Here is a 13,043-nt window from a genome sequence, read left to right as displayed (position 1 = left end):
CCTTGGGATTTCTTTTTCTTCTTTCTATTGACGGCTTCATCCTTAGGCGGTGCGGCTGATGATGCCTTGCCCGATGCGGCCTAGCCTTATCGGATGACACGTTGTTCCGAGCTGTCCATATCGGGATTAGTGGAATGAGCATGAATATCCCATTATGAGTCAGCACAGCTCAGGTGATCTATGAATGACATAAGCTAGACTACTACACGTGACCCCAGCCACATCAATACGCACCAATCAGAGACGGGAAGAAGAAGAGGAGGCTGGGCAACATAACCTAACCTTACCAGTTACCACTCCCTTCCTCCCCAGCCTGAGTAACCTGGCAGTCAATCAACTGTTGCTGGCCGGTCGACGCGCCTTTCCTTCTCTTCTACTCTTTCCCTTCCCAAAGTTCCCACTTCTTGTTTCCCTCCCACCTTTTGCGACTTCGAACCTTACAATCTCCTCCCCTCCAACCCCAGCCCCCTCTCTTTTTCTCTCCTTCCCTGTCAACTCCCCATTTTCGCATCCCACTATCGCCAATCCCTTTTTGGCTTCTTTCTTGTTTCCCCTCCAACCATCCGTTGTAGGGCGTGTTTGTCTCTTCACGATCGCATCTTGCGCGATCCTTTATTCATTACCCAAGCTACCCGTCGTCGGACTGAACGGGAACCATACTGTGGACTCCTTCCTCGCTCACTGCCCGTAGGGGGCCGAGCACCCGTCGCTGATCCTTTTTGTTTTCTGGATACGGCGCGCGTCCCTAGGCGTTTTGGTTGCCCGGGACTTCCACCACCACCACCACCACCAACAGCCACCGCTCTGGGTGGGGTATTCTTCTTACTGCACTATCTCTTGTCTTCTTGGATCTTATTCTTGCGACATTTGGTTCTTGAATTGATTTATCTCCCCTTCTCCCCCCGCTACTATGTTCTACTCGGAGACCCTGTTGTCAAAGACCGGGCCACTGGCCCGCGTCTGGTTGTCGGCCAACCTGGAGCGCAAGCTTTCCAAGTCGCACATCTTACAATCCGACATTGAAAGTAGTGTCAGTGCGATCGTGGACCAAGGCCAAGCCCCCATGGCTTTGCGATTGAGTGGTCAACTGCTTCTGGGCGTGGTTCGCATCTACAGCCGCAAAGCGCGCTATCTGCTGGATGACTGCAATGAGGCCTTGATGAAGATCAAAATGGTCGGTGCTCCTTTACACCCCTCTGGCATATTCCGACCCCTCCGTCGCTGACAACTCTTCCTAAAACTTAGGCCTTCCGTTTGACGAACAACAATGACTTGACCACTACGGTCGTTGCCCCTGGTGGTATCACCTTGCCCGATGTGCTGACCGAATCCGACCTGTTCATGAATTTGGACTCCTCCCTCCTGTTGCCGCAAACCCTCAACCTCGAACCTGAGGGTAAGCATCCTGGTTCTTCGATGGATTTTGGTAGTCAGCTGCTCCCGGATACTGGCTTGCGACGCTCCGCTTCGCAAGAACCTGCGCACCTCGAGGACCACACCCTGGTCGACTTGGATTTGGGCGAAGATGAAACACCACTCGGCCACGACTTCAGTATGGAAGTGGGTCGAGATGCCCCGGCTCCCCGCCCCGTGGAGGAAGATCTCTTCAGCGATGGGGGCAAATTCAACGATGTCGACAACTTGCAACTGGACCTTGGCGAAGATGATGCTCCCCTGGATAAGATGGATCTGGGTGACGACGCTCTACCCCATAACCTTCTGCAGACGGATGACGCCATGGACCTCGGCGATGATCACGATGAGCCTGCCCTCAACGATGATGAAATCGAGCGCGAGAGTGTCCTGACCGAAATGGCGAACGAGGAGCTAGACCACCTTGAACAGTCTCAAGCCTTTCAATTAGACGAGAATGTCGAAGTTGAAGAAGATGATGCAGTTACCGCCAAGCATGATCAGCAACAGCAACCGTCAAAGCGCCGCAAGGTCGTTCTCATGCCACTGGACAAGGAAACCGACCAAAAGGTTAAGGATGTCAGGGAACAGTACTTGACGCGCGAGGAAATCATGAAGCCCTCCTCGTGGCTGCCTCGGGACCCCGTGCTTCTGACTCTGATGAACATGCAGAAGAATGGTGATTTTGTTTCAAATGTGCTTGGTGCGGGCCGGGGACGTGGCTGGGCTCCGGAATTACGTGACTTGCTTTCTTTCGATACCATCCGGAAGGCGGGTGAGCTGAAGCGGAAGCGCGACAGTGGAATTGCCGACATGGATGTGGATGCGGCCACTGCGCCGGCCCTGGAGCTTGGCGAAGAAGAGGCCATTGTGCCGGTCGATGAGGGAGTTGGTCTTGACTCTACCCTGCTTCAACGCTCCGAAATCGAGTTCCCCGGTGATGAGGAGGACCAGGCTCTGCGCCTGAGTGATGACGAAGGAATGAACCAACCATTGGAGGATATCGACGACACGGTCGTTGCCGACAGTGGTCCCGTGTCGATTGGAACGAAGCACGCCGTCCACATTCTCCGGGAACGCCTGGGTGAATCTGCCGCCGAGCAGAAGAAGAGCGTGAAGTTCCAGGATCTGCTGCCGGAGAAGAAGGCATCCAAGGCGGACGCTACCAAGATGTTCTTCGAGGTCCTCGTGCTGGCCACCAAGGACGCCGTACAAGTTGAACAACGACCGGAGACTGTGGGTGGACCTCTGAAGATCCGTGGCAAGCGAGCCCTCTGGGGCTCGTGGGCTGAGGAGGGGGCCAGCGGTGAGGCAGAGCAGCAGCCCGTTGAGGCCACCGCCTAAAGGACCTTATGACTCCGGCGTCGTGTTCATGTACAGTTGCGTTCTCTTTGAGATTTTGATTTTGTTTTCGTGTGGGCAGGCTTGCCCCGGGAATCTCTTGGCTTTTGTATGGGGCGATAATCCTGTGTGAATTCTTTGGAGTTTAAGGGGTCTGGCTTCAACTTTCTCTTAACTCTCTTCTACTTCTCTTTCTTCATTTATTGGACTTGACTCTTTTCTTCCGGGACTGAAAAGGTGGCTATTATGATTCTGCTGGAGGGCTGGGAATGATGCCCTGTTGGTCGTTGGGCGAAACATGATGATTGGACCCTAGGTAGCGTAGTGTAATAGAAGAACTCGAATACACCAGCCCAGCGATGCGCATTAGGCGTATCCCTCAGATTTATTCTCAACATAGGTCAGATCGATACTATCACATCCAGTTATAAAGTAGTAAGTACTACACGGTTAGTAGTGTACAGTAATCGGATGCATGGATGACTTTCGGGTGGCGGGCTCCACGTGGGGAAAGCTTCCGCAAACGCTGCGGAGAAACACAAGACGGACCCGGGGGGAAGATATAGATAGGTAGATAGTAGATAAGTAACATTAGTACTGTATCTCAGTAGTCATCATTGCGGAATCTCTCACCTGCGGTGGTCCCTCCTCCATATCTATAACACTGACGTCTCAATGCATACTCACTGATACTCAAACGGTTGACTGACGGTTAACGGACCAGCATCTGAGAGTAGTAAGTAGTAAGTAGTAGCTCGCAGCTCGGGGTGTTCTTCCCTCAGTTGGAGCTCACTCGGCTCTCCTCCGAGGCCGAGAGGCGAGACTACTACTACTACTTACTAGTAACTTTCCCCCCAAGCAATCAGCAACACTTGAGCTAACCACCCTTAGCTCGACCGACTTTCCCTCTCTCTCGTCATCCTTCTAACCCACTCAGCCTCCTACCGTGACTCTGGAACGCTCCATACTCCTAATCGCCGTCCCGTGTCATATGTACTGGTCCCCACCGTCGAATTGGCTGCTGAGATCGTACAATATAAAGACTGCCTGAGATCTTCTTTTAATTGTCTTTCCAAACAACGCGTAAGTACACTCCAGTGTGGTGTTTTGGGCTAGTCTGGTCTCCTTTCCTTCTTATATTCTTCTTGTCACAGCCAAGCTTTAACAAGCTTTGCGCCAAACTCTGTAACTGGTGAACGGGTTAAATCTCCGCTGCAGATCGGCTGGTCTCAGGTGAAATTCCCCGGTCGGCATTGGTGATCCTCACTATCTCAAAACGATTGTGACCACTCACTTCCCCATGATTTGATAACAAGAGAAGAAGCAGCACTTAGCTGACATCCCAGTCCTGTTGACAGTGATGTCTTCAGCAACCGAGCGGGCGGAAAGCTCGCAAGAAAGCACAGGTGTGTTCACAAGTGATCATTTCTCATGTGCAGAGCAAGCTGATTGAGGTGACTCAGAAGTAGAGAAGCTGGAAGACAATGTTGATGGCATGTTCGCTCCCATCACTGCCCGAAATTCCTCTTATGAAGAGCGGCTGCGCAGACACCACTCTGCTTCATCACACCCCCTCGAACGCAACTGGAGCCTGAACGACGGCTATAGCATCCAGAATGCCGATGAAGAAGCTGTTGCGGAGAGGGTCCTGAGCAACAAAGATGAGGAAGCTTCTGATGCCTCAGAAGGCTTCGTAGTCAGTTGGGATGACAATGACCCCATGAACCCAAGAAATTTCAACACGGTCAGACGCTGGCTTATTGTGATCATATGCTCAGCAGGCTCCCTCTGCGTGTAGGTCAGATCCTGAAGCTACTGCAATTGGTTCGGTGCTGATTGATAGCTGTAGTACTTGCACTTCTTCGATGTACACTGTCACCTATGACCAGATCATGGAAGAATTTGGTTGTTCTCGGGAGGTAGCGACCTTGGGTCTATCCTTATTTATCTGGGGTCTTGGTGCGTTAGAGCCATACTATCAGACCTTATGGAATGCGATATACTAACATGGGTGCAAAGCTGTCGGGCCACTATTATTAGGGCCTCTTTCCGAGGTTTGTACAAAAACCAAGCCTCATGCTCACGGTGATTGCTAACAAGCTGACCTTTGACAGTTCTATGGTCGAAGACGGATCTACATTTGCTCGTTCACGCTCTTCCTTGTATGGCTGATACCATGTGCCGTGGCCAAAAACATCCAGACGATGATTGTATGCCGATTTCTCAATGGCATCGCTGGAAGCGCATTTCTGAGTGTAGCGGGAGGCACGGTCGGTGACCTGTTTGCCCGGCATGAACTAAGCGCACCGATGATGTTATACACGAGTTCCCCCTTCATCGGTCCTGAGGTTGGCCCATTGTAGGTCATCGACAACACTTATACCGTTTGATATTAACTGACAGATTTCTGCAGGGTTGGCGGGTTTATCAATCAGTTCACAACTTGGTATGCCTCCTGATATTGCAAACTTGGATAAGGCTGACTACCTGTACTCGATAGGAGATGGACCTTTTATGTGCTTCTCATCTGGACCGGGGTTTTATTAGTCCTCATCGGATTTTTTGTTCCGGAGACTTACCATCCAGTGTAAGGGCCCGCATAGACCTGCGGAAATATCAACTTCCTCTGACTTATTTCTTAGGCTTCTGAGACGTAAGGCACAGCAGCTCCGTAAGGAAACCGGTGACGATAGATGGATAGCGCCTATAGAGATGATGGATCGCTCGGTTGCGCAGACCGTCTTGCGGTCGATCTATAGGCCGTTGTTGCTTCTGACATTAGAGCCCATGTGCCTAAACCTGTGCATCTTCTCTGCCATCCTGCTGGGCATACTCTATCTTTTCTTCGGCGCGTTTCAGTTGGTATTCGAGAGTGTATATGGCTTTGAGCTGTGGCAGCGTGGCCTTTGCTTCCTAGGCTTGTTCGTCGGCATGCTCTTTGCCATTTTCTCAGACCCCTTCTGGCGTCGCAACTACACACGCCTGGAATTGAAACATCAAGAAGCTGTGGGAAGGTCTGATGATTTCCAACCAGAGTGGCGGCTTCCGCCAGGTATGTCATATGTCATCCTGTCCGCAGCCTGACTAGCCTGCTCTAACGGTCAGTATACAGCTATCGCTGGAGGTCCACTTGTTACCGTCGGGCTCTTCATCTTTGCCTGGACCATTTACCCTCAAGTACACTGGATCGCCCCTCTCATTGGAAGTGCGTTATTCGGAGCTGGGTAGGTATTTTCGTGTCTTGAATAAGTGGCCATCTCAGTGTTCTTGTCACTTACAATGATCTCTCATCTTCTAGAACGATTCTTGTGTACTCGGGAATCTTCACCTTCTTAGTTGATGCATATCCAACCTATGCAGCAAGCGCTTTAGCGGCAAACAGCTTTGCCCGCTCCATATTTGGTGGAGTGTTTCCACTTTTCGGCATACAGAGTGAGTTCTCTTTTTGTGATATATGGTATTCGTCGTGTCACTGCCACCGAGGTAGACTGTGACGTTCACTGAACACTACTCACTTTTACTATTCACACTGGTCTATATATAACCGTGGATGCTTTCGCCCAATGACACAGCACACCTTGACCGCCACATGCTAACTGCTGGCTTTAGTGTACAACAACCTGGGTTATCACTGGGCAACCTCGCTGCTTGCTTTTCTGACACTTGTCATGGCACCGTTTCCGTAAGTGCATGATTTGTATCCTTCTCAAACCCAATCATTCCTCTTTGCACTGGTGGATGTGTTGTTATTGCACTGCTGCAGTCACAACGGCACGCTTTAGGCTGTTCACCTCCCCATCCAGTTGATAGTCGTTTATGGTGTATAGGTGACCATTCTCACTGACATGATTTGACGGGCAGGTATATCTTTTTCCGCTACGGGAATCGGATTCGGCAGAAGAGCCGATTTGCTGCACGGTAGATACCCACCTAAGGGACGGGCAGGAGCTCAAAGTAGCTGCGGGTTCCTTGTCCAAATCAGGATGCCATATGACGCAGCGCAGTCTTCTCATTTTTTTTTACACGCTTCGAGCTCTTCCTAGGCACACTCTCAAAAGTCGGTCAGTAATAGACAGCAACTTTCGGATTGGTGGATATGCATACGCGGGTTTCTAGTGGACGGATAGACATGGCGACAGCGGACAAAGCATGAGGGTTATTTCAAGGTAGACCATAATGTTATAGAGTGATTAGTCGATTAGAAGCATGAATACCAACGATTCCATGAGCATGGTTATACCGTTATACGCATGCAAAACACCGTTCCAACTACGTAAGATACTATGCTGCAGCTCACCCGTACCACAGAAGAAGCGACCACCCACTATAGTTCCTGCAAAGCAGTCCTCCCCAAACCACGACATCCAACGCAGCAAGTTATTTTAATTAGGTGAGTATATATTCTAAGCCACAACCCCATGATAACAAATATTATAGTCGGTCAGTTAACCTCGGCAACCTCAAGCACAGCCACCACACACCACACACATTCTCACCCAAGCAATACGAAGCACACGAAGGGTCTTCATACAAACCCCTCGGGAAATCTCGGGCCACTAATCGGGCCCGCCCGGGACAGAAAGGGCAAGAAATGGCTCATTTCCAAGCACGCAATGAAAATCCATTGGAGGATTCGAATTTATGACTTTTAGATTGTTTCGATTTGGAAGAGGCTGGAGGATAAGAGTTGTGATTGGTGAGTCGGGTGATAGTTGAGGGATTTGTTTGTGTTTTGAAGAAGTCTAGATTACTAGTAGTAGATGGGGTGTAGTGACGCCGGTATTGTAATGACCTTGTGGGTTTCAACTTCGTGTTTGATGCTCATTACTACATGTTTTTTCTTGCGATGAGGTGCGAGAGGGGATGGAGTTGATACTTGATAGACTACATATGTAAGACATGGTGTATGTGGGTTTGGGTATTACTTAAATCAGACCTGCATTGGCCATTGCGAGCGATAACTTTGGGGCTAGTAGACATGCTGTCATGGTTCGTGCTGTCTAGCTACATAGTTAAGGTGTGGTTGCTCGGTGTCTCTAAGTAGTCTAGTAGGGTGTGAATCTCGCGTGGCCAGTGGATTCCTGTCAAGTATCTAGGCTCTTCTACTCCGAGTTTTCTGGAAATCTACATCAATCAGAAACTGACTGCATGTCCCCGAGATTACTTATAGACCATTGCTTTTTTTGTTATCGGCACGGGCCGAAACCAGTCAAGTCCATAGGTATGCCGATGTGCATAATGGTCGCCATCGTCCTCGCCGATGCTTTGGTATGTATGTACCCAACGGGTATAGACTGTTTGGAGGCAGAGGGCAAGTTTGTCGGGTCTAAGGGATTTGTCAGTTATTTGAGTTGATGCTCGTATTTGTCTTGTTTGAGTAATTGATCAATTACAGTAAGACTGCTAATTTACGACTACTAATCTTCTCTCTGAGGAGGAAGATGGATAGACTTCTTTGACTTGAGATATACTCGGGTCAAATGAAACCGATGCGATGCTTCTGTTGCCGTCACATGCGGAGACGCCGTGGAAGCACATGTAAGCTCATGGCTCATGTATGTATCCGTGGTTATTTCCAGTACCGAAGTGCCTTGGATTTGAGGACTCCAAATTTGGGTTCTAGCCTCGGAAGTTAAGACCACCAGAGCAGTAAGCTGTCGCTGGTTCTTTTATATGAGTGAATAGATAGTATAAGGGTATAGATAGAGACTCATATGAAAGAACCAGCAGCTTAATGCTTAATGCATGGGGAGTCAGCTCCCAGTCATTGCGCGAACAGACAGACACGCGACTCTCTCACTCGGTATGGTAACGTACTGGACTCACCCGGGACGATACCTGACAAGACATGCAAGAAGAAGCAGCTCGTGTTGAACTCTTGAATTGCCTGCAAACTCGTCATGAATTTTTTCTGCCTTGTCCATTAGTCCGTCGGTCGCGCTCTCTTACTTACTCTCTACTATCTTTCTGACTACTGGAAGTGACTCTTCCTCTCTCTCTCCTCCTTCTCTCTTGTCTCTCCTCCCCTCCAATCCTTCCCCGCGTTTTCCTAACCACTTGCATTCGATTATCCCCTCCTCTTCTCATACCCCTCCTGTTAGTCCCTTCCCCCCCCCCCCTCTTTCGTATATATCATCTCCCCTCCTCTTGTCAGCGTCGTTCGCATTGCGCCGCTGCTCATCGGATCCGCTCTATCTCGACCCTTTGGACACGACAGGTTTTCCCCGCAGCCCCGGCAAGTCGTTCGCTCCACCGACGCTACTCATTGCCACTACCGGCCGCGTGACATAGAAATTCGGGAAAAAGAAAAAAAAAGAGAGAAGAAAAAGAAAGGATTCGAGGAGGACACTAGAAAAAAAAATAAAGGGAATTTCATTAAACCATTGTTCTCCTGAACACTTTTCATCACACCCACAGGAAACCACTTCGGCGCATCGCAACAGTCAAGTCTCACTTTCTGACTGCTGCTGACTGAGCACACGCAAGGTCCTTCGTGGTCGCTGACCCTCCTACTATCTACCACCACTACGCCAACCGATTCCTAGCCGTCGTCGTGTGGATTCTATGCGCCCGACCGGCCAACGACCGATCTCTTTGCGACTCCCAGAGTAAAGCCTGGCGAGGTTGATCAGCGGACTCTCGACCAAGATCCCCTTCTGTTGTGCGCTGGCTCGCAACGCGACAAAGGCAGTCTTGCTCAAAATTTACGGTGGCAACCCCACGCGCTCGCCCACCCTGCAACTGCTTCATTTACCCTATCGCTGATCGCCTCGAATTACAACGCGGAGTAACACCCGGTCGGACGAATTGATAACGGCCGTATCGCACACACATACACCTCGGTTAGAAAAATTGATTGTCTGCCGATATGAACGCGGAAGTGAAGGAGCAAGATTCCCCAGCTCCGTCGGCTGAGCGCACGGAAGCCAGTCAGGAGATTAGCGCCGCCGGAGAACAGCCCGACAAGCCGAAGACCGAGGCCAACGGCGACGGGACTGCAAATGGTGCCTCCGCGAATGGCCAGAAGCCCAACCCGAAAGACCCGTCGAGACCCCGGAGGAAGAAGGCGAGACGGGCTTGTTTTGCTTGCCAGCGCGCACACTTGACTTGCGGTACGACTGACCTTACTTCCAGCGTTGCTTGCATTCGACCCTTTATTTCTCCGATTACACATGCGTTTAGCGCCCATACAGGCGCGCTCTTAGCGGCGCATATATTTTGTGTGTCTGACTGAACTTTCAAAACTAATTGAGGTTTCGCATAGGTGATGAGCGACCGTGTCAGCGGTGCATCAAGCGCGGTCTCCAAGATGCGTGTCACGACGGGGTCCGGAAGAAGGCCAAGTACCTCCACGATGCGCCGGATGGAGCGTTGATGCCGGGGATTGGCGGGACGTTCTATAACAATTCCATGCGCAACAGCCTACCCTTGTCTCGGAATGGCGCCAATGCCGTGAACGCGACCGGTCAGCAGAGCGCTGGCGCAAACTTCTATCCTACTCCCCAGTCGACTACCTATGTCTACCAAGAGAATACCATCAACCAAGGCTCGTTTCCTTCGCAGTCGCCAGTGTCGCCAACCTTCAACCTCAAGGCTACTCCTACGGCTCGAACCAACAGCCTCCCCTCCGTCAACCCGCAACCACCGTCCACGAGCGTCTCCGGGCCCCCAGGCCAGGGTCAAAACCCGTTCGCCGGTCCCTTCTTCGATCCCAGCGATCCCGCTCTCTTCAACTTTGACCTTTCCAGCATGAATTTCGAGAACCGATACGGTGCGCTGGAGTTTGGCATGCTGGGACACATGGCGACGGGGGCGGGCGATTCACCGAGTGATTCGGCCACGCAGCGCGGGTCTATGGGGCGCAGTGGCTCGGCACAGTATGCTTCAACTCCCATTACTGGGGCACCAGGCTTTGGGGAAAGCCCGGGCAACCAGCAGCCGTTCATGTTTGGGGATCCGCTCCTCAACGAATGGCCCAGCGGACAGGCCCCGGGACAACCGCATCTGCCGGGGGTTTATCCGCAGTCGGGACAAGGCAGCGCGATTCCTGGACATTTGAGCAAAGCGGACGCGCCGCATGCATTTGCCATCGAAAGCGGACCGGCCAGTTTCAACAGTCCCGGTGCGACGACTAGCCCGCAGATGACGACCGGGCTTGAAGAGAGCCCGTTTCACAGTGCGGTGGCAAGCAAGTCGAACGGGTTAGCCCCGCATGGACAACAACGACCGATGATAACAACACCGAGCTTGAAGCATCAGAACTTACAGGTCGGCGTGCGGCGACGACAACGCAACCCGTCGGCCATCTACGACAGCGTCAAGGAGCCGTACGCATACACCAGTCGCTTCCACGGCCTCACGGCATTCATTCAAAGACGTTTCCCGCCGCAGAAGACGCTGCAGATCGCCAAGGCGCTGGCGTCGATCCGGCCGTCATTCATCGCGACGACCAAGACGCTCAACCGGGACGACCTGATCTTCATGGAGAAGTGCTTCCAGCGGACGTTGTGGGAATATGAGGACTTTATCAATGCGTGCGGCACGCCGACCATCGTGTGCCGTCGGACGGGCGAGATTGCCGCGGTGGGCAAGGAGTTTAGTATCTTGACGGGATGGAAGAAGGATGTGCTGCTCGGCAAAGAGCCGAATCTCAATGTCAACACGGGCGGTTCGTCAATGCCGAACTCCGGGGCGTCGTCGCGCAGCTTCACGCCTCGGTCGACAGTGGACAGTACGCCCGGGCGCCCGCAGCCAGTATTTCTGGCAGAGTTGTTGGATGATGACAGCGTGGTGCAGTTTTATGAGGATTTCGCACGGCTGGCGTTTGGCGACTCGCGCGGTAGTGTGATGACAACGTGCAAGCTGTTAAAGTACAAGACGAAGGAGGACATGGAGGGCGCGGCCGCAGAGGATAACCAGCGCTGGAACAACCACCTGCGCAAGGGAGGGATTGCCAGCGAGGCAGGGATGAACCAGCTAGGGTTCAAGGACGGCAAGGTCGAATGTGCATACTGCTGGACAGTGAAGCGAGATGTATTCGACATACCCATGTTGATTGTGATGAATGTGAGTATATCAGTGTTTCCCTGATGTGATGATGATGATGATGATGATGATGCTAATGAGGATATAGTTCTTACCGTGCATTTGATTTATGATCATAATTGTTTCATGTTCATACCCGGGCCGGATATCAAAAAGGATGTTTGTTGATTATTTTACCGCTAGCCTGTTTTTGTTTTGGCAATGATCGGAAGCCATCTGGTCTTGTATTGGTACATATTGCTACTGTGTATGATTCCCAGGCTGACATAGAGGCGTTGTACATATTGAAAGTGGCTATGGTAGCTAGCCATGTAGTTGCAACTGAGTATGATGACCAACATATACTAAGCATAGATAAACGTAATAACCAAACATTATATCCTTCCCAACAATACCCCCTTTCCAATAAATTAATCAATCATAATCAAGTATCATAATCTACAACATCCCCAACCCAGCAATAGCCACACCCATAGCCAAAGCTCCAGCTCCGACAGCATTGCGTCCAGCCATACCCGTCTCGGTGCTTCCACTGGCAGTTCCAGTCGCAGTCGCACCACTCAACTTGTCAGCACCCCCAGTAACGCTAACAGTCTCATACCCAATCTCCGCACTGGCGATACTCATCTGCGTATTGCTCGCCGTACTCGTGCTAACTCCCTTGTACGTCGCCTCCACTCCATAGCTCACACTGCAGGACGCGCCCTGCGTCACGCCCGTGATCTTGCAGTCCTCGACGATGGTGAGCACCTCCTGCACACCCTCCATGCTGGTGCTGTACACAGCGGACAGGGTGTATGTGGAGGGACCTGCGGTGACGGTGATGGGGCTGGGCAGGATGCAGTTATCGTCGTTGAGGCATGAGACGGCCATGGTGGTGGCTGTGGGGTTGGCGCTGATGATGGAGGCGCCGAGAGGAACGCTGGCGAGAGAGAATTCGGGGATGTCGGCCCCTGCGGTGGTCGCTGGGTGGTAGGTGAAGAGGGAGACGGTTGAGACGTCGGCAGCGGTGGTGAGAGGAAGGAGGGGGAGGAGAGTGAGGAGAGTGGATTTGGTGAATTGCATTTTGGCGGGTTATTTTATCCTTTTGTTGTTGGATGATGTGTGTAGATGTGTTTGTAGTATATGGTAGAGGTAGGGACAGTGAGAGAGGTACAATCAGAGTAAAGACTGTAGTATAGGAGGAAAGAGATCAGATGAATAGGAAGCAACAAAGAAAGAATGAAACAGGAACAGCCCCAATT

General features: G+C 51.5%; 4 protein-coding genes across 4 annotated transcripts; 3 read left to right on the top strand and 1 right to left on the bottom strand.

Moving 5' to 3' along the window:
- Positions 1-910: 910 nt before the first annotated feature.
- On the top strand, positions 911-2,757 carry BO85DRAFT_461247 (kleisin alpha; the record flags this gene model as incomplete). The annotated part of the gene is made up of 2 exons (XM_025661773.1): positions 911-1,174; positions 1,246-2,757. 2 exons carry the CDS (start codon positions 911-913, stop codon positions 2,755-2,757), a joined length of 1,776 nt encoding a protein of 591 aa, XP_025513539.1.
- A 1,357-nt stretch (positions 2,758-4,114) lies between these two features.
- On the top strand, positions 4,115-6,536 carry BO85DRAFT_461246 (MFS transporter; the record flags this gene model as incomplete). The annotated part of the gene is made up of 12 exons (XM_025661772.1): positions 4,115-4,160; positions 4,218-4,548; positions 4,604-4,713; positions 4,774-4,808; positions 4,869-5,113; positions 5,168-5,200; positions 5,255-5,341; positions 5,397-5,806; positions 5,867-5,978; positions 6,053-6,186; positions 6,364-6,436; positions 6,518-6,536. 12 exons carry the CDS (start codon positions 4,115-4,117, stop codon positions 6,534-6,536), a joined length of 1,635 nt encoding a protein of 544 aa, XP_025513538.1.
- A 2,603-nt stretch (positions 6,537-9,139) lies between these two features.
- Positions 9,140-12,071, top strand: BO85DRAFT_77498 (C6 finger domain protein). The gene is made up of 3 exons (XM_025665653.1): positions 9,140-9,866; positions 10,019-11,820; positions 11,888-12,071. Exons 1-3 carry the CDS (start codon positions 9,623-9,625, stop codon positions 11,903-11,905), a joined length of 2,064 nt encoding a protein of 687 aa, XP_025513537.1. The 5' UTR covers positions 9,140-9,622; the 3' UTR covers positions 11,906-12,071.
- BO85DRAFT_451396 (putative GPI anchored cell wall protein) lies at positions 11,988-13,027 on the bottom strand. The gene has a single exon (XM_025660582.1). The coding sequence runs from the start codon at positions 12,862-12,864 to the stop codon at positions 12,238-12,240; it is 627 nt and encodes a 208-aa protein (XP_025513536.1). The 5' UTR covers positions 12,865-13,027; the 3' UTR covers positions 11,988-12,237.
- Positions 13,028-13,043: the final 16 nt, after the last annotated feature.

Source organism: Aspergillus piperis, assembly GCF_003184755.1.
Source record: "Aspergillus piperis CBS 112811 unplaced genomic scaffold BO85scaffold_15, whole genome shotgun sequence".
Lineage (NCBI taxonomy): Eukaryota > Fungi > Ascomycota > Eurotiomycetes > Eurotiales > Aspergillaceae > Aspergillus > Aspergillus piperis.
This window is presented reverse-complemented; position numbering and strand designations above follow the sequence as displayed.

Bases quoted from the DNA above. Each gene is read 5' to 3' on its own strand.
- BO85DRAFT_77498 (XM_025665653.1), top strand. From the start codon at position 9,623: ATGAACGCGGAAGTGAAGGAGCAAGATTCCCCAGCTCCGTCGGCTGAG. The intron at 9,867-10,018 runs GTACGACTGACC...GGTTTCGCATAG, and splicing joins GCGCGCACACTTGACTTGCG to GTGATGAGCGACCGTGTCAG.
- BO85DRAFT_451396 (XM_025660582.1), bottom strand. From the start codon at position 12,864: ATGCAATTCACCAAATCCACTCTCCTCACTCTCCTCCCCCTCCTTCCT.